The sequence below is a fragment of the Hylobates moloch genome, unplaced genomic scaffold (assembly GCF_009828535.3).
Source record: "Hylobates moloch isolate HMO894 unplaced genomic scaffold, HMol_V3 SCAFFOLD_16, whole genome shotgun sequence".
In the NCBI taxonomy this organism is placed as follows: domain Eukaryota; kingdom Metazoa; phylum Chordata; class Mammalia; order Primates; family Hylobatidae; genus Hylobates; species Hylobates moloch.
The window spans coordinates 32858203-32877062 of record NW_026652291.1 but is presented as its reverse complement, the minus strand read 5'-3'; the positions used below and the strand labels follow the sequence as shown (position 1 = coordinate 32877062).

Below are 18860 nucleotides of genomic sequence, written 5' to 3'. Positions count from 1 at the left end.
AGGATGGTCTGGATCTCCTGACGTTGTGATCCACCCGCCTCGGCCTCCCAAAGTGCTGGGATTACAGGCATGAGCCACCATGCCTGGCCTATTTTAACTATTTTTTAATGGCAGTCTTTCTTAAATATGGTTCATCCACTTTACTTCCTAACAAAAGGACACTACATTTCAGTTACGTTTTCTAGATGACTCAGAGTCAGTAGTCTTCTATTATGCTTTAAAACTGTCAGTGGTCAGGATCTTATAAGGTGCCCTGCTTCCCCTTCTGTAAATGGCCCCAGATGATAATATTCTTTGAATTCCTGTTTCTGCCTTTTAGTTGTCTGTTTGTCTGCTTGTCTCTACTAACCCTTCCCCCTCTCTACCCAACCCCGCTTTCCAATCTGTAGCAGACCAGGTGTATCAGTTAGCTGTTGCTGAGTAACAAAACACTCCAAAACTCAGTGGCTTAAAAAAATAAGCTTTTATTATTGCTCACATGTCTATGTGCCACCTGGCTCCATTGGTCTCAGTCGTGTTTCTCTATGTGGCTATGGGTTGGCTGGGCAGCTCTGCTGATCTCGGCTGGGCTCTCTCACGTTTGGCTTCTGCTGGTTTAGGATGGCCTCAGCTGGGACAGTTGAGCACTCCTTAACATGGTCTCAGGCCGGGCGTGGTGGCTCACGCTTGTAATCCCAGCACTTTGGGAGGCCGAGGCAGGCGGATCACGAGGTCAGGAGGTCGAGACCACGGTGAAACCCCGTCTCTACTAAAAATACAAAAAATTAGCGGGTGTGGTGGCGGGCGCCTGTAGTCCCAGCTACTAGGAGAGGCTGAGGCAGGAGAATGGCGTGAACCCGGGAGGTGGAGCTTGCAGTGAGCCGAGATTGCCCCAGGTCGCTCCAGCCTGGGTCACCCCGTGAGAAAAAAAAAAAAAAAAACAAAAAAAAAAAAAACATGGTCTCTCACCCTCCAGCAGACTAGTTGACATTTTCCTCATGGGGATAGTGGGATTCCAAGAGAGAGAACAGAAGCATGCAAAACTCTCGCAGATTAGAACTGGCATTCTGTCACTTCTGTTGCCTTTTATTGGCTAAAACAAGTCTCTAAGCTGGACTAGATTCAAGGGCAGAAGAAATAGACTCCTTCTTTGAAACTGAACTACCACACCAGGAAATCAAATAACCAAATTGATTAGCTTTGATCTTAAAGCAAGTGTGAAAAGTCTTTTTTGTGAGGTATGTTGTTCCCAATAACAATGAACCTTGAGGCATGGTGTTTATTTCATCTGTAGACTACTCAGAGGCTCTTATGCTCACTTATCTCATTTATGTTCTCTGGATACTTGAAGTAGCCAGATAAACAAGGTCTTACTCTTCTTTGCAAGCATCCCCAAGGGAGTCCCTTTTTTAATTCACCTAAGCCCTATAGCACTTGACAAACCAACTTTGAGAAGCAACACTCCATGCATTTTAGTCCCAAACTGTCTAGAGTCTCCATGTTTGGCTGCGATTCCCCAGAGACTTCTTCCCACCCATAGTGAGCTATACCACAATCACTGCAGCTATCTCAGTGCACTGCTGCACACAGAGGGATCAAAATGTTCCATTCCGTACCTGCATCTGTACTTGGCTCATCCTCACCCTATTACTGGGAGCCATTCGTGTGGCACAGCTGACTGCTGAATTGATTTTTTTTAGCATCATCTTGCTTGCCCGTATCTGAGATTGCTGCTGCTCCCTGAAATTGGATGCTGGTTCTTCCTCCACCTACTGACCCTCAGTGATCATGAAATGTAATTAATGAAATGAGATAAGACAGCAAGGGACTGGATACCCTAAGGGTCTATTGAAAACCTGCTAGGGTGATAGAGGTTTGTGAACTTAATGTCTAATGATAGTTTCAGGGGAGGGGAAAAAAAGGGTCACAGAAGTCATTACAACTTTGCTTTTAGGGGATTCCAGAAACCATGGGGTCTTTGCTCCTCCTTTCTCCTAGCCTGTTCTAGGTGACAGAAAAAAAAAAAAAAGACCAGAGGTATCATTACAGCCAGGGTGACCATATCTAGACCAAGATTTGGAATCTGTAGCATGCAGGAAAGAAGGGGCCTCCATACCTGGCCTGGTGTAAGCTCTTCTTCCTGCAGGGCTAAATTCACCTTCGTGCTCCTTTACTCATCCCAAGTTTCTCTATTGAATGTGTTTTCTCTGGGTGACTTGCAATTAAGGATTTCTCTTTTTATATTTTCTCTACTTCCCACCTTCTCCAAGTGAAAAAAAAAAAGCTAGATTAATTAATTAATTGCTAGGAATCAAACTTTCTTCTTTCCTCTCCACAGTGCTGCTCTGCTTCTCATTTTCGTTTCTAATCAGATCCTTCCTGTCCTGGTTCCCTGTTGTGCATCACAGTTCAGAAACTTCATGTAGCAAAGCGAGGCCTGCCAGCATGCTCTCCTCTTCACCCCCTTTCACATTCCATTTCCAGGTCTTCTCATGTAGAGGCTCTGATTTCATAATGAATGCTTTAGTGCATTTGTACTATATTTCTAAAGTAGGACTAATGGTCATATCCCATAATGCTTTAGATTCCAGGCCTCATTTTGTTGGTTTTTGTTTGTTTGTTTGTTTTCCTGGGTAATAGTTTCCCATAGCTGCAGGACATACTTCACTGTCCCTTTTTCCTGGAGCCTAGCCATGTCAATATCTCTTCGTCTTCTCCCCACCTGCTCCATATATGTGTCCTTAGCTCTAGGGATTCCTCCTACGCATTGCTTAATTCAGGGTGGGCAGTATTTCTTCTTCCTCCAACTCGTCATAGTTTTGTGGGTTTTTTTTTTTTGGACATATCTGTACAATTTGTGGCAAAATTAAAAGTCTTTTTTTGTGGAGAGAAAGGATAAAATCCAAAACTTTTATTTTTGTCATATTTTCTCAAGTGGTTGGACTGTATGTTTACTAAATTCTCTTTCATTATTTCCTTCCCCTCCAAGTTTATCAAAGGTAGACCCTAATTAGCAATCTAAATTGGGAAGGTTTTGAATTAATAACTGTCCTCCTAGCAGGATTGGTTACTATTATTAGAAGCTGTGACTTTGCTGTTAGCTCAGCTCTAACAACTCTCTGAGATCCAGAGAGCTGTTTGCTTTTTAATGGCATAGTAGGCACTGAATAATGGCTACTAAATGACTGACCACAGACTGTACCCTGGCAGCCATCTGGTAGATTTTTTTTTTTTTTTTTTGCCACTTACTAAAGGGTCATGGGGCAGGAGTATGTGAACAAATCAGCCAGTTCCACATTTCCACTCAAGACCCAGTTCAAAGCCCATGACAATGGTGGGTAGCACATTTGCTAAAGGTTCACAGATCAGCGTCTTCTAGTGATGTGAGAATTTGTCATTTGAAAATAACAAAAGCATCTACCAATCAGGAGTCAAGGATAAAGGGACAAGAATGCTAAAATTCCTCAGTGAGAAATATTGTTCCTAATGGACTTCTAAATTTCCTATATTTATTTTCTTGCTTCCATCTCATCCCAATTCTGCTTTTCTGCCACTCACACCCAGCAGCTGGAGGACCATTACTGCTGTGTACTGTTATATGCTGGACATCCTACAAAGCTCTTTACATACCTCTATTTTCTTCTCCCTTTTTGCTTTTCCTGTCCTACCTCTAGTCTTTCTGTGGTCACTGGTATTGATTTTGGACTGAAATGGTACTGTGCATTGGCCATTGCTGCCTCCTTCATTGCCTGCCTGGCCTTCTCATTGTCTTGTGTGTCCCAAGCAGACTCTGTTCATCTTGTAATCTTTACACTACCAGGAAGCACATGTTCTGAAAGAGACAACCTCTCTGGCTAATTCTACAAACGGCTGCCTTGATGAACTTGCCTTCACACTCCCATCACCTTCATTCCCTTTTCAACTGTATTGGTTTGATTCCAAGCAATAAAACCCCAGCTAGAATCTGGTTCTGCAAAATAGGAGCATACATTGGCTCCCAGAATACAAGAAGGGGCTGTGGAATTGAACCCTGGGAAAGGCAGCGATGCTACTGAGCTCAGGAAAAGCTGGAGCCAGGGCCTTGAGTGCCTCCAAGACCCATTTTTCCTCTCTGGTCCTACCCACTTTCCACGCTGGCCTTATTCTGTTTCGTGACAGACATGTGTTATGAAACATGACACCACCAGCCCTTGAACTTTGTGACTATACAACTTTGATATGGTTTGGCTGTGTCCCCACCCAAATCTCATCTTGAATTGTAGTTCCCATAATCCCCACATGTGATGGGAGGGACCCAGTGGGAGGTAATTGAATCATGGGGGTGTTTTCCCCCATGCTATGCTCATGATAGTAAGTTCTCATGAGACCTGATGGCTTTATAAGGGGCTTCCCCCTTCATTCAGTTCTCATTCTCCTTCCTGTCACCATGTGAAGAAGGACATGTTTGCTTCCCCTTCCCCTCCCCAGCCATGCTGAACCGTGAGTCAATTAAACCTCTTTCCTTTATAAATTACACAGTCTTGGGTATTTCTTCATAGCAGTGGGAGAACAGACTAATACAAGCTTCTGCTGAAGCTGGGGAAAGAAGATATGAACCCCACTTGCGTCAGGTATCTGTTCCTGGACAAATCAACCATGGCCAGGAGCAGGGCTTATAAATAAATATATGGCAGCTCCTGAAGTAGCTTTGTGTACATGCCAGAGTACAATTCTCAGGAGGCAAGCAGAACTGAGCAGGAACCCAGAGAGGCCCTCTATGCCTGCTCACCCATTTTGGAGTATTCGCCATCCAGAATCCCTATCTGCTTCACTCAGATTCCCAAGAGACCCAGCATAAGGGTCAACACAACCAAGTACATTCACTGTATCCCTAGGCAGCACTTCTATCTCCATTTGGATCTCCTTTCCTGCCTAAGAAATGGCGCTGGACAGCCTAGGCACAAATCCAAAAGCCTTTTAACTCTCTGCATTAAGCTTAGATCTTATCCTATGTGGCCAACATTCATTTCTTTCCTGTGTCCCACCTTGGAAGCTCTAGCTACCACACATAAGGCACCTCCAGCCCAGATTAAAGAGACAGGAGAGCAAGGAAAACGTAAGGAGTCCTTGCTTTCATTTCTTGTGCTGTTTCTGCACAGTCTGATGATGTTGAGAAGCATAAAGGAAAAGGAGACCACCTTCCCTCTCTGCCCAGCGTGGGGTGCTCTTTCACCTCCTCTCAGTCTTTGGCTACCCCAGCTGTGAAGTTAACCCTCTCTGCTACTCTCTCTGGGAAGGATCACCCTCCCCTTCCCCCAAGAAGCTGGGAGAGCAGTTGAGGCAGCAGACTGCTAAATGCCCAAGTCACCCCTGGGAACCTCCAAGATGCACTTTGCTGTCTCCTGTCTTTTCCATGCAATGATGATGGCAAATAGGACAAATGAGGGTGCATAGATTCATGAACACTGGGTTTATTTGCATGGGTTGTGATAGTGGCAGTAAAATAAAACATGGTGGTGCCATTATGCACCTTTTCTCTACTGCCACACTCTCCTCCAGGTGACTTTATTTTCTACATAAATAAATGTAGTAAGAAATAAATAATAATACATTTATTTTTTCACATAAATTGCTCTCAAACTACACCTGTGGTAGGCAGAATAATGATTTCTCAAAGATGTCCATGTTCTAATCCCCAGAACCTGTGAATAGGTTATGTTACTTGGCAAGGAGAATTCAGGTTGCAGGTGGACTTAAGGTTGCTAATCAGTTCACCTTAAAATAGAGAGATTATCCTGGATTGGCCGGATGGGCCCAGCACAATCACAGGTCCCTGAAATGTGGAAGAGAGAGGCAGAAGAGTCAGTATCAGAGTGCTGCAGCATGAGAAAACCATAGCTGGCTTTGCAGATAGAAGGGGGTCGTGAGCCAAGGAATGCAGGGAGCCTCTAGAAGCTGGAAAAAGGCAAGCAAACGAATTCTTCCCTAGAGCCTCCAGAAGGAACATCGCCCTGCTGACACCTTGATTTTAGCTCAGTGAGACCCATGTCATACTTCTGACTCTTAGAATTATAAGACAATACATTTGTATTGTTTTCAGCTGCTAAATATGAGATAATCTGTTCCAGCAGCCCTTAGAAACAAATATAAAATCCCAATCTCTCCCCTTCTCTTAGAATCTGAAGACCAAATTGTTCATCCTCTTTGTCTTTAATATACCAGCATCTCTAAGCACCCTGCTGACTAGGAGTGCCTCTTATAGCCCCAATACGTGTATGTCTAATTCTGATGATTCAATACTTCCTTTTTCTATCAATAAAATACAACATTCAAAATACATATTCCCATGTAATTTTACTGTTTCCTTTACAAAGCCTCTGACTTTATTTATGTAACTTAACAAAATAGATTTCCCTCTTCTAATACAATAAATTTCCCTTCCGACCATTACCACTCATCACTGACACTGGCCAGCAGATGAGTTGCTTGTAATGACTTTGGCTTTGTTGCCTGGTTCAGATCGTCAGGACTTTCTGTGTTCCTTCTCCACGTGTTCCTCTATAGCATGTCTTGATGCCGCTTGCCTAGACCTTTTTTGGAGAAGGCGTGACATGGCACAAGCTCACAGGAAGAATTTCATTCATGCTTAATGCCTGTTACAAAGTCATATTTTGTGCTCTTATGTTGGGTGGTCACAAAAATCTCACCTTGGGCTCTCAACCACATTCTCCTAAACCAACATCACCATTAGCTCTCACCACCTCTCTTCCACCCACTTATCTAATGATATTCCAGGATTTTTCTTAAAGAGATCTGGCTACGAGCCTGTATTTCATTGCAGCTTAAATAATCATATTATTTCCCATTTCCTTAGTTGCTCTCTGGACTTTTAAGATTCTACTGCCTTAGGCTGGTCAGCGGATAGCTGCCTTCGTTGCCATGCCTATAGTAATAGGCAGCTGGAGCCTGCAGGCTCCTCTTGGGACCAGGTGCTGGCTGAATTCTCACCGCAGCCTCTCCTGAGCCTTCTGTGTTGTCCCCTCACCCAAGCACTCACTCAGGGCTCCATATGGGGACTTGTCCACAGGACCTGACCTGACTGGTTGGACCCCTCCTTCCCAGGTTGGAGATGTGACCACATCGAGGATCTGCTAGAACACATTTGGGGAGGGGTCTGATAAAAACCCCAGCCTGCCTCATTGAAATCTAAGGAAGCAAGAGGGAGGAGGGGAGGAAATTTCATTTTTCAATCCCTATGTTCTACTTCAGGGAAATCTATTTCTGGTCTTAAAAAAAAATTCCCCAATAACATAATTAACTAATTAAAAGACACCCCACCTTTTGCCTTGGGCTGCCAAGTGGATGTCTTTTATTTGAGATTCAAAGCTAACTAAGGCTGAGATGATTGGAATGGCCAGGGCCAATGTCCTGGGAGGACAAACGGGGCCCCCCGGACTATTTGCTCATCTCAGATTTTGGGAATGCCATGGATGCTCAAATGCCTCATAATTGGGAGAACCCCCCAATATGTCATTGTGACTCAGATCCTCTGGGGCACCTCAGTACAACTCGTCACTCTCTGAACAGGATTTCGATTTCCTGCTGCTGACTTGTCTTTGTGCTGATCTGAGCAAAGGAGACAGGTGGCCCAGAGTTCTCTCTGTATCCCCACATCCAGCTTGCTCTCTCACATTCCCTGTAGTGGGTTGAATAGTGGAGCCCCAAAAGATAGGTCCTAGGCCTTACCTGTGAAACCTGTGAATGTGACCTCCTTTGGGAAGAGTCTTTGCAGATGTAATTCGTTAAGAATATCTAGATAAATCATCATGGATTATCCACGACTCCAAATCCAATGACAAGTGTCTTTATAAGACAAAGAGAGCAGATGACACAAGCACAGAAGAAAGCCATGTGAAGACAAAGACAGAGATGAAAGTGATGCAGCCACAAGCCAAGGTGTGCCTGGAGCCACCGGAAGCTGGAAGGAAAAGAAAGGAAAGGAGAGGCGAGGTGAGGTGAGGCAAGGTGAGGTGAAATTCTCCCCTAGAGCCTTCGGAGGGAGCATGGCCCTGCCAACACCTTGATATCAGACTTCTAGCCTTCCAAAACTGAGTATAAACTTCTGTTGTTTTAACCATTTGTGGCCATTTGTTATTGCAGGCCTAGAAAACTAACATATTCCTCAACATGCAATGCCATTTCTTTTATAAAGAATTCAATCAGCCCAAGTAGCTAAGAAGCGGCTCCCAAGTGCAGCACCAACTTGTAGCCTGATCCTTCCTGCCACAGTGCTTTCTTAGAGCTCCCTTGCCCATGTTCATTCTGCCGAGATGTCGTAAAGCTCTTGATATGGTTTGCCTGTGTCCCCACCCAGATCTCATCTTGAATTCCCACATGTTGTGAGAGGGACCCAGTGAGAGGTCACTGAATCATGGGGGCAGGTCTTTCCTGTGCTGTTCCCATGATAGTGAATAAGTCTCACGAGATCTGATGGCCTTAAAAATGGGAGTTTCCCTGTACGAGCTCTCTCTCTTTGCCTGCTGCCATCCATGTAAGACATGACTTGCTCCTCCTTGCCTCCCACCATGATTGTGAGGCCTCCCCAGCTACATGGAACTGTAAGTCCATTAAACCTCTTTCTCTTGTAAATTGCCCAGTCTCGGCTATGTCTTTATCAGCAGCATGAAAACAAATTAATACAGCTCTTATTGGTGAAGACTGGCCCCCGGGAAGATGCATACCTTGCAGGAGATATATAGGACAGAGGATGTGCCTCTAGTGTGCCCATGGTTTTGCTTGTCTGTTTTATATTTGTAGAGGATTGTCAAGATTCTTTGGAGATGCTTTCCCATTTTCTATCACAATGGTCCTGAGTGCTCAACAAGGCTGTTATATAACATGATGAACTTGACAAAGATCAGTTAAATGACTCAACCAAGAACTCAAATCAAGGCTTTTCAACTGGGACCACTGCTTCTTCTACCCCACGGGTCATGGTAAACACCTGGGACAGCGAGGAGGCTCTGAGGTGCCCGAAAATTTACATCCATCTTCAAAACCAAAATTATCAGGGGCTTCTTCATTTTGATTTGATGAATAAAACATCTTGTGTCCTGAATGTTTTGGAAAATTGAGGAATGAGATGTGGTTCTTCTCAAACTTGAATGTGCATATGAATCACCTGGGGGATCCTATTAAAAATGCAGATTCTGACTCAGGAGGCCTGGGCTGGGACCTGAGATCTTGCATTGCCAACAGGCTCCCAGGTGATGCCAGTGCAGTTGGTTCATGGATCACATTTCCAGTAGCATGAGATGGAGCCTCTGACTAATTTCTCCGCGTGTTCAGCATTAAGCTAATTGGCCATTATTGCCCTTTGCAATTCAGTAGTAGGAATTGTGGCTCTGACTTTGCTGTTGGGGGAGAAGTTGCTGACACACAAGCTGGCAATGCTTAAGGAAAAATTTTATTGTGGATCAATAACCATAAAAATATTCATACCTTTTGGTCAAATAATTCTGCTTATGGATATGAATTCTAAATAAATAACCCAGAAGATGAAAAAAAATCTGTGTGAACAATGGTATTCTACCACAGCACTGTGTATATTAAAAAAGAAAAAGTCTGTGTCTAATATAAAGGAAATGATTAAGTAAATTGTAATAAAGTCACTCAATGCAACCAAGACAATATTGTAGACATATGTTCATCTTCTCCTTTCCTCAAATGCAACATGTCACTAAAGGAACAAAAATGGCATGAACTCACAAGGTTAACAAACTATTAATAATTTCAACACATTTGTCCAAGATACAAAGTCTATGTAATTGGGGAACATAACCACAGGCCCCCATGTCTCTATTTGTAATGTTTTATTTTTTTAATTGGCCAGCGAGTACAAGGTGTCAAAGTAAAACCTTACAATTTTTATACCTTTCTGTATGCCTGAAATATTTCAAAATTTAATAAGAAAGTGCATAGGGAAAGAGTGAAGAACATTCTAACCTACATGTTGGGGGCAGAAGTAATGTGACAAAATGAGCCAGTTTTCGCAACAAAGCCTGGCCTTGGCTCTTGAAGGCATTAGGGACCATGGAGGGCAGGAATGAGGTATGGGGCTAACAGCAGAGGAATGGTCAAGTCTGTCCCAGGAGACTTTGCACCCCTAGATCTCCTGCCCCACTAGGAAACAATCCTTCCCACCTACCACCACTGCAGGAGATGGGCGGTTTTTTCTGGAGAGAAATTGAGCCACGTATGCTCAGAACTCAGACACGTCAGATCTCATAAGAGGCCAGCTGAAAACAAGAGAATTAATGGAAGCTCTACGCACTGAACTGTGGGACCTGTAGGGATGGAAAGTGTCATACCTTTCCTCATCTACCATAAGGATTACGGCCAACACTGCTATAATAAAAGAGGTTAACAAGCGAAAAGCATAAATGCATTTATTTCATGAGTTTCACATGACACAGAAGTCTTCATTAATGAAGGCTCAAAGACCCAGGGAAAACTGTCTGTATTTGTGCTTAGGTTCCATGAAGAATGGGAAGCCTTGTAGAAATATGATTGGACAAAAGGGTGTGATCTACTGGTAACAGACTGAGGGGAGGAAACCCAGCAAGGCCTGTCTGTTCAGATTCTTCTTAGTCTCTCTGAGTAGCATTCCTACCTCTCGGGTAGGACCTCTCTGGAATGAGGGTTTTCAAGGGAGAAGGGAGAGAGTGACCTTTCTAGGTTTTGTGGCTTGCTTTGCGGGAGAGGCATTCTAGTTTCTATGACCCACTTTGGGGAAAAAGAATTCTTGTTTCTATGACTTATGTCAGGGGAGAAAAAGGGATGGGAGAAAGGGGCAGGAGAGAAGGTGAAAGCCTTCGCTTCTGAGGCCCTTCCATTCTCCTTTAGTTCAAAGTACTCAGCATGCCAACGTACTATACTTTAGAGTATCATGTTCTGAGCCCCAACAGACCCTCGGCCCCTCCCCGACCCTGCTCTCAGGCCTCCAGGAGCCAGACATATATACCCACAGGCAAGAGACTGTCAAAGTACAACCTATGGGCCAAACCATACTCCATTCTGTTTTTGCAAATAAAGTTTTATTAGAACACAGTCACATGCATTCATTTGCAAGTTGTCTATGGCTGCTTTTATGCCACAGCAGTAGAGCTGAGTAGTGGCAACAGACACCATCTGGCCCACAAAGCCTAAAGTATTTACTATCTAGGCCCTGCAGAAAGAGCTTGCCAATGCCTGCTCTAGAGAAAAATAGACACCCCAGAGGAAGGACTCCAGATCCCTCAGTTGGAGCTCCCGTTAAAATACTGGTAAACTTCCCTATGACAATGAAGACCATCAGTGACAAGCCCCATCCACACACCCACTGAGCTGCCAAGCAGGTTTCAGTACCTCAGTCTTAAGCACAAATGGATGTCCAGAGATTTTCCAGACGCTCAAGGAAGGCTCAGCGTGAAAGACTGTAATCAAAATAAACTGACAGAAAAAAGGAACTTGGAAGAACCGAAATAATTCAACAAGTAGAAGAAACTTACAATAAAAGTATAGAATTCATATTATCTGAGAAATGAGAAGATATTTCATCCATAAAACAAGAACTAGACACTATGGTAACCAAAAGTGAACTCTGAAACTTAGAAAGTAATGGCTCAAAATTAAAAAATAAAAGAGAGTTCAACAAAAAGACAAGGAGATGAAAAATGGGAGGGAAAACAAACAATTCAGGATGTCCAATATTGAACTGGAAAAAAATATAGGACAAGCAAACAAAGGAAACAAAGAGTATAAAATTAGTGATGAATACTATAAAATTCCTGATAAATATTTTCTTATCTATCACACACTGTGCCCAGCACAGTAAATAACAACAACCAGCAAGGGCCATCATGAAATTTCAGAACACTCTAGCAATAAAGAGATGATTCTAAGTTGACAGAGAGAAAAGAAACTGAACCAAAGAACGAGAATCAACATGGATCCAGGCTTCTCAATAGTAACACTGTATACCAGAAAAAAAAAAAACGTGGAGTGATGCCTTCAAAATTCTAAAGGAAAGAGATTTTTCACCTAGTGTTCTGTGTCTAGCACTATCAGTCAAGTATGGAGATAAAAGCATTTTTAGACTTGCAAGGATTCTCATGCATCCTTTATTAGGAAACTACTAAAGGATGTGCTTCAACACAATCAGGTAGTAAAAGCAAGAGATAGACATGGAATCCAGGAAACATGGGCTTTTCAACACAGAAGCGAAGGAAGTCCCAAAAAGATCATTTTCCATCAAGTCCATAGAGCAAATGATCCAGTTTTGAGCAAGAAGACTAAAGACTTCAGGAAAGAGGATCTCTGGGAAACAAGAGGACAGAGCTGCTCAATTATTTGATGTGTTTAAGATGTAAAAAAATGATTGCTAGATGTTTTACAGGTTAAAACACTTGCTTGGAAAAAGTAGTATGATATTTAGCTGAACAGCAAACAATTTTTATCTAGTTTAATAATGTTACACTGACCATTGATTTAACAAAAATTGTTACACAAATCTATTTGGAGGATCATGTAAGAAAAGGTGGGAGTTGAGGACTGGTGAATAGAAAGATAAATTATTGTCTAAAATAAAAAAAAAATCAGGAATAGATATAAAAGCATATAATTTAGAAATATATAGGTAACTTTTAGAAAAAACATCAGGTGGAAAGTAGATGCCTCTCTGAGAAGGGATGGGAGGAAAAAATAATTGCTTTTGCTTTTTTAGTATATATAATCATTTGGTACTATTTTATTATTCTAACTATTCACATACATTTTGATAAAAATAAAAATTAGTCTAAAATAAATTATGTCAATCTATAAGATCAACATATCTGTTAGATCATAATTATAACTAGAAAAGTTAAGTTGCTTTTTTTGGAAAAAAAATGCTTACGTTTACTCCTTGTGGTCTGCTGGTATTTAAAAGTCTTTATCATAAGAAAGTCCTTCTGTTGGGAATGCTGAGCTGGCAATCTGGTGGAGCTGTAGTGTCTTTTGTGTGTTCCAGATGCCTTGAGAATCAGTCTTTGTGGGAGGGTGGAACACAAACAGGTTTGACCAGTGTATTAGTATCAGTAAGGCTAGCATAACCAGGGAGAGATGCACCAAAGTTCAGGTAAAGAGTCAAGTGGGGAAAAGATATATAAAATGCATTTATATATCGTGGCTGCAACAATGCAAAAATGGTATGTTCATAATGAGAAGGAAATAAGGACAAATGAAAACAGTTTGATGTGTCAGAAGTGGGAGTGGAAATAAATTTTTTCCTTTAATTTAGAATTATGTGAAAACTGCAATAATGTTTGTGTAAAACAGAATAAAGGGGTTTTCTAAGGAAATCAGTTGCATTCTTTGCTCTGCCTCCCTCCTGCAGTTTAATTGCCTACACGGAACAATATATGGAATATGATCCTTTGATAACACCAGCTGAGCCATCCAACCCTTGGATCAGCGACGACGTTGCTTTGTGGGACATAGAGATGAGGTAAAAAATGTTTTAAGGTTTGGGAGTGGGATGAATGTAGACAAAAATCCATGAGATCATGAAATTACCTTATATGCTGTCTTAATTTGACATTTTTTATCACTAGAACAGAAACCCCTCAAGTAGCCTCCTGGCTATCCATTAATTCTCTTGTTTTCAGCTGGCCTCTTATGAGATCTGATGTGTCTGAGTTCTGAGCATATGTGGCTCAATTTCTCTCCAGAGAAAACTGCCCATCTCCTGCAGTGGTGGTAGGTGGGAAGGATTGTTTCCTAGTGAGTTCTACTTACAGTTTCTACCTCCTTTTAGCTTTGATTTGTGCATGGATCCTTTGTGGCTTCCCTCTGACCCTTTGGATATCATGATAACTGGGACAGTCCCTCACCATTCCCTAGTTCTGATTGCTGGAAGAAAAGAATCTGTTGTTCCAATTTCTTTTCCTGTTAGACAGCAACAATAATGATAATAGCTGGCACGTATTCTGCATTGGCCACATCCTGCAGTAAGTGTCTCTCACTGAATCCCCTCGACAGGTAAACATTACTATTCTCACCACTCAGCAGGTATGGAAACTGAGGCACAGAGGAGTTAATGAACTTGCCCAAGGTCATACTGCTAGTACAGCAGAGTTAGGACTAGAACTCAGGCAGAGGGCTCCAGAACCATGATTTCGTCACTCTGTTCTTCTGGAGTAACTGCTAGCAGCGATTCCAGCCAGTTTCTCCTTCCCTGTGAGGGAAGCCAGTGTGTTTACTTAAAAGGAGAGGAACCAAAGCCCAGAGGGACTTGGAGCACTTCCAGAATTACAGAAGGAAACACACAGACAAAGCTAGTGTGGTGTGCCTTCGTACCCCCTGCACCTCGGCTGGATGAATTTTTATTTCCATTTTCATGTCTCTATCAATTTCACATTGTCTTTCACCTTTGCTCCTTTTCTGGCTGCTTTTCCTGAAATGGAAAAAATCTTATAAAAATAATAAAAGTCGCAGATGCTCATTCTAAAAAGTTCAAATTATCCAGATGTGCATAAAGAAGAAAATGCTCTCTTCTTCCAACCCGATTTCACCTTTCAAAAAGAACCTTTGTTTGTAGTCTAATGCTGTGGTTCCCAGAGTGGATCAGAGCACGGCCTGGGCATTGTGGGGAACTCACAGAGTTACCACTGGATAGTCTAATTTTTTAGGGAAACACAGTGATGGTTGACACATGCCAGATACTGCATAAACTACTAGCTTAAGATGGTTCAGTTTCAACATTAGAGCACGTTACATCCCTTATGATGATAAGCATCTTTGCACATCTGGCTTTTCGGAGCACTCACTGTGATAAAAAGCAAGAATTGCGCAAAAATTAACATGGAATAAGAAATAGGGATGGTAAGTTCCAATCTAATTCCAAAATTTAAAAAAATGTGTAGTGCCCAATAGGTGCATATTGTAGTTATTTAAGAATGAAAAATAAATTTTCAATTTACGTGTCTTTCAAACAGCTACTAAGTTGTTAGGATACAAATGCATATTAAGTTGATTGGTCCTAGCCATAATAAATGACATTGTTAAGTATTTCTTTTGGCCCAGGGGCACTGTGAAAAACTTACTGAGACGCTAAGGGTACCATGAGCTCAGCAAGTTTGGGAGCATCTGATTTAGTGTCTATTACTTTGGATTTTTATGCATATATAACATTCTATCCTTTTGTATAATTGGGTTCAATATATATACCCAAATATATATATATTTATATATATATATTTCAATAATTTTTAAATTAACAAAATGTCGTGGCAGTCTTTCCATGTAAACACATATAGATCCACCTTACTCTTTTTAATAGCTACATAGTATCCTCTGGCACGGGTGAAGTAAAATTTATTTTACTAATCCTTGGATCATAAATATTTATGTCCTCCTTTTTTTTTGCCACCATAAACAATGATTCCATGAACATCTTTCTACACAAGTTCAATTATTTCCTTAGTATAAATTTTCCAGGAGTAGAATTCCTAGAAATGGTATGAATATTTTAATTTTAGTTCATAGGTCCAGATCCCTCTTGAGCAAAACTGTAACACATCTTTTTCATTCCCTTAGCTTAAAAGTGCCCATTTCCCCGTATTCTTACCATCCCAAGCATCATCAATCTTTTTATCTTTGCAAATCCAAAAGGTTAAAATAATTCTCGTTTTACTCTTTTGTTTCTTTGTTAATATACTTGAGAATCTTTTCACATGGTTTTTAGACAGATTCTAGCAATATGTTTTACTTTGGATATTGGGATATAAAACAGTCACATTTACTTGAACCATGTATTTTATCTTTTTCCTGATATATTTCTGAATCTCATTCTTTGTTGTTTCTTTTTCTCTTCCCTGACTTTTACTTTATTAATCAAATTTTATATTAACTTTGTAAAAACCCTAGTTTCTATTCTAGTTGTATTTACTTTTAAATGTTTTAATTAAAAACATCATCAATTTAAATGAACAAGAGTGAAGTATATAAAATCGTGATGTTACCTTTGCCTCCTTTAAATCCCATTCTTCCCAGAGGGATGTTAACTTGATTTATTTTAAACCAACATTTTTGAACTTGTATTTCTATGAACATTTAAAAACTAACTAGTATATAGTATGTATCTTCTTTCTAGTATTTCTGATGAGCCCTAGGTAGTTCCTTCTGTTCTAAGTCAAGAACTTAATTCTTTGTTTAACTCAGGATTTTTTTTCTCTTTTTAAAAAATTATTGCTGCTTTTTTTTCCATTCTATCCTCACTTTTCAGGAAATCCTTTTTTGAGAAGTCTGGGCCTCTGGGATGGAGTTGCTACATCTCTTATATTTTCTGTTTTATAATTTCCATCTTTTAGTGTTTTTATTCTATATTCAAAGGATACAATTTCCTGAATTGCTCTTCAGAATCACTGCTTTGATTTTCAGTGGTGTCCATTCTGTGATTTTATATTTTAGAGAGCTTTTCTTTTCCCACTGAGTGTTGGCAGGATGGTTGATAATCACACTTTTCATTTCCAAGACTTCTTAATACTTCTTGGACTGTTCTTTTCTTAGTAGCCTGCTCTGTTCTATTGGTGTTTATCATCTTAATCCCCCTGGAGATGCGATACAGATTTTTTTCATAGTTTATGTTTTTTCATGTTTTCATATCTCCTTTCTATTTCTACCACTTAGTTTTATTCGGGGTTATTCGTTAGAGAATTATCATTTCTGGTCATTGTTTCATTCCTCTGGTCACTGCTCAGAGCAGATCATTCTTTTTGTATGCCCAGCTATTTGGAAGACTGCTCATTTTTATAAATGAAGGTCTTAGCTTTCAATCCTGCCATACATTAGAACCACCTGGAAGTTTCTAAAATATACTAATGCCTGGTCCTCACACACAGCCAATTAACTCAGAATTTCTCACAACTGAACATTTTTTTTAATCTCCCCACACTTAGGGAGATTTAAAAAGTCTAATGTGTGGCCATGACCTAGGACTCTATCAGTAGCTGGTGAGGGTGTTCTCAGTGATGGTATGGGCCAATGGTTCTAAGCCATGCTGTGCCTCAGAATCACCTGTTCCTCTTTAAAAATACACACATACTGGGGTGGCTCTGGGTGTCTGCATCTTGAGCAAGCACCCCAGGCATTCTGAGGCACACCACAGTTTAAGAAGTCCTGATTTGGTTCACGGAGTTCCCCGGCAGGCTTTCCCCTGAGCAGTTCGCACAGGAGCAGGGCTGCACCTGAACGTATGAATGGATGGGCATAGGTCAATTGTCAAGGTTTCCCCTCTGGGTCCTGGGTATGTGGTCCAAGAACAGATTAAAAGATTGGGCCCTCTCTTACAGTGAGACAGGTGGCGATGGGAGTCTTGGGGAGGTAGACCCCCACCCTCCCTAGTGTGACATTCCTGCAGCCAAGTGTTCTACTCTGTGGGTCAAGCCCTGATGGAGTTTCTGTTGTCTTTCTATTTCCTCACCACAGTACTCCCTAACAAGTCTACTCTTCTCCCTCCACTAATGGGTCTTAGGGGAACCCACTTGGATCTGCGAAAGCCAATGAGAGGCGGGGAGAAAGCTAGTGTGTCTTTAAAGTCTCCCTGGTTCCCAAGATGTTTTTTCTCTGTGTGCGTGCTGTGCTGGCAGGAGCACAATCCTCTGGCCTTACTGTCCATATGAGAAGCTGGCCAGGAAACATCCCCCTTAACTTAGCAAACCCTTTCAGCCATGTGGAGCCTGTTCCATGTTCCTGAGTTGCTTACATATGCCTCTTGTCTGATGCCCACCCACTGCCTCCACTTCCAATCCTGCTGCTCAGAGCTTGGGGTTTTCCAAGGCTTCTGTTGGGGACACTGAGCTATTTTCTTCTCTGATGCCTCCACTAGAATCTTAGGCTGCTGTCAATCAGCTATGTCACAAGTTCAGTCTATCTGCTTCGTGCCTTTCTCAAATTTCTCAAAGCTCTCATCTGCTGATAGGAAATTTCTTTGCCTCTACATACTATGTTTAGTTTTTTTTGTTTTGGGGTTTGTTTGGTTTTTTTTACTTAGCTCCAGGATCTTGCCTGTTCCCTCCTCTTTGGCCACTTGTCCCCCAGATCCTCACATGCTAGCTTCACTTCTCATTCAAGTCTCACTCAGCATTGGTGTCCCTTCCTCAGAAGGGCTTTCTGTGACCACCAATCTAGAGTGGCCACCTCATCCCCCCAGCTGTTCTATATCACATCCTCCTCCTGGTTGCCTTTCTAAATAGAATGATTTCAGTGCCTAGGCCTATCTGGCGCACAGTGGGCACCATGTGGGCTGGAGGGAGGATGGATGAATAAGTCATTCTTTATTTGATCGTTTCACTGGTGTTTGGGAAAGGAGGAGAGGCAAATGTGTGAACCTAATTCACAATGATAAAATGAACTTCCTCTTTTGTTCTTGAAAGTCAGCAAAGAAATATGTAATCATTTAGGAAAACGGGATCTCATGGCCTATTGGTTTATTCCAACCTATTCAGCACTTTTTCCCCAAGGAGGTGCTACCTGCCCCCTACTACTCATGTCCTCGTTCTATTCCTGTTGTTCTAGCTTCGACTCTGAACTTCATGCCTAACCTAGGACAGCTACAGTGTTCTGTCCACTTACAGGCAGAATCAAGTGTTCAGATACAAGTGAAAACGAAGCCCTGTTTCTTCTCCCAACAGACTACTCCTACCCACTTAGTTGCTGGCAGTGATGTTAGGAAAAAACAGTGTGGAATCAGTGCCAACATCACACTTCAGCCAAGGGTTGGTTTCTGTCCACAAAACGAAGGCTGAAGATGACCAATAAAATAATTGAGTCACTTTCTTTCAGTTTCAGTTTAATTCAATACATATGTATAGTAGTCGACTATG

General features: G+C 41.6%; 1 protein-coding gene across 9 annotated transcripts in view; it reads left to right on the top strand.

Moving 5' to 3' along the window:
* RGS6 (regulator of G protein signaling 6) overlaps positions 1-18860 on the top strand; it is a 642060-nt gene that overhangs the window by 557108 nt on the left and 66092 nt on the right. For all 9 annotated transcript variants that reach the window (XM_058429366.1, XM_032134933.2, XM_032134936.2 and 6 more), the window contains exon 13: positions 13373-13483. In XM_058429366.1, coding sequence (XP_058285349.1) covers positions 13373-13483 — 111 coding nt within the window. The remainder of the gene's footprint in view (positions 1-13372; positions 13484-18860) is intronic.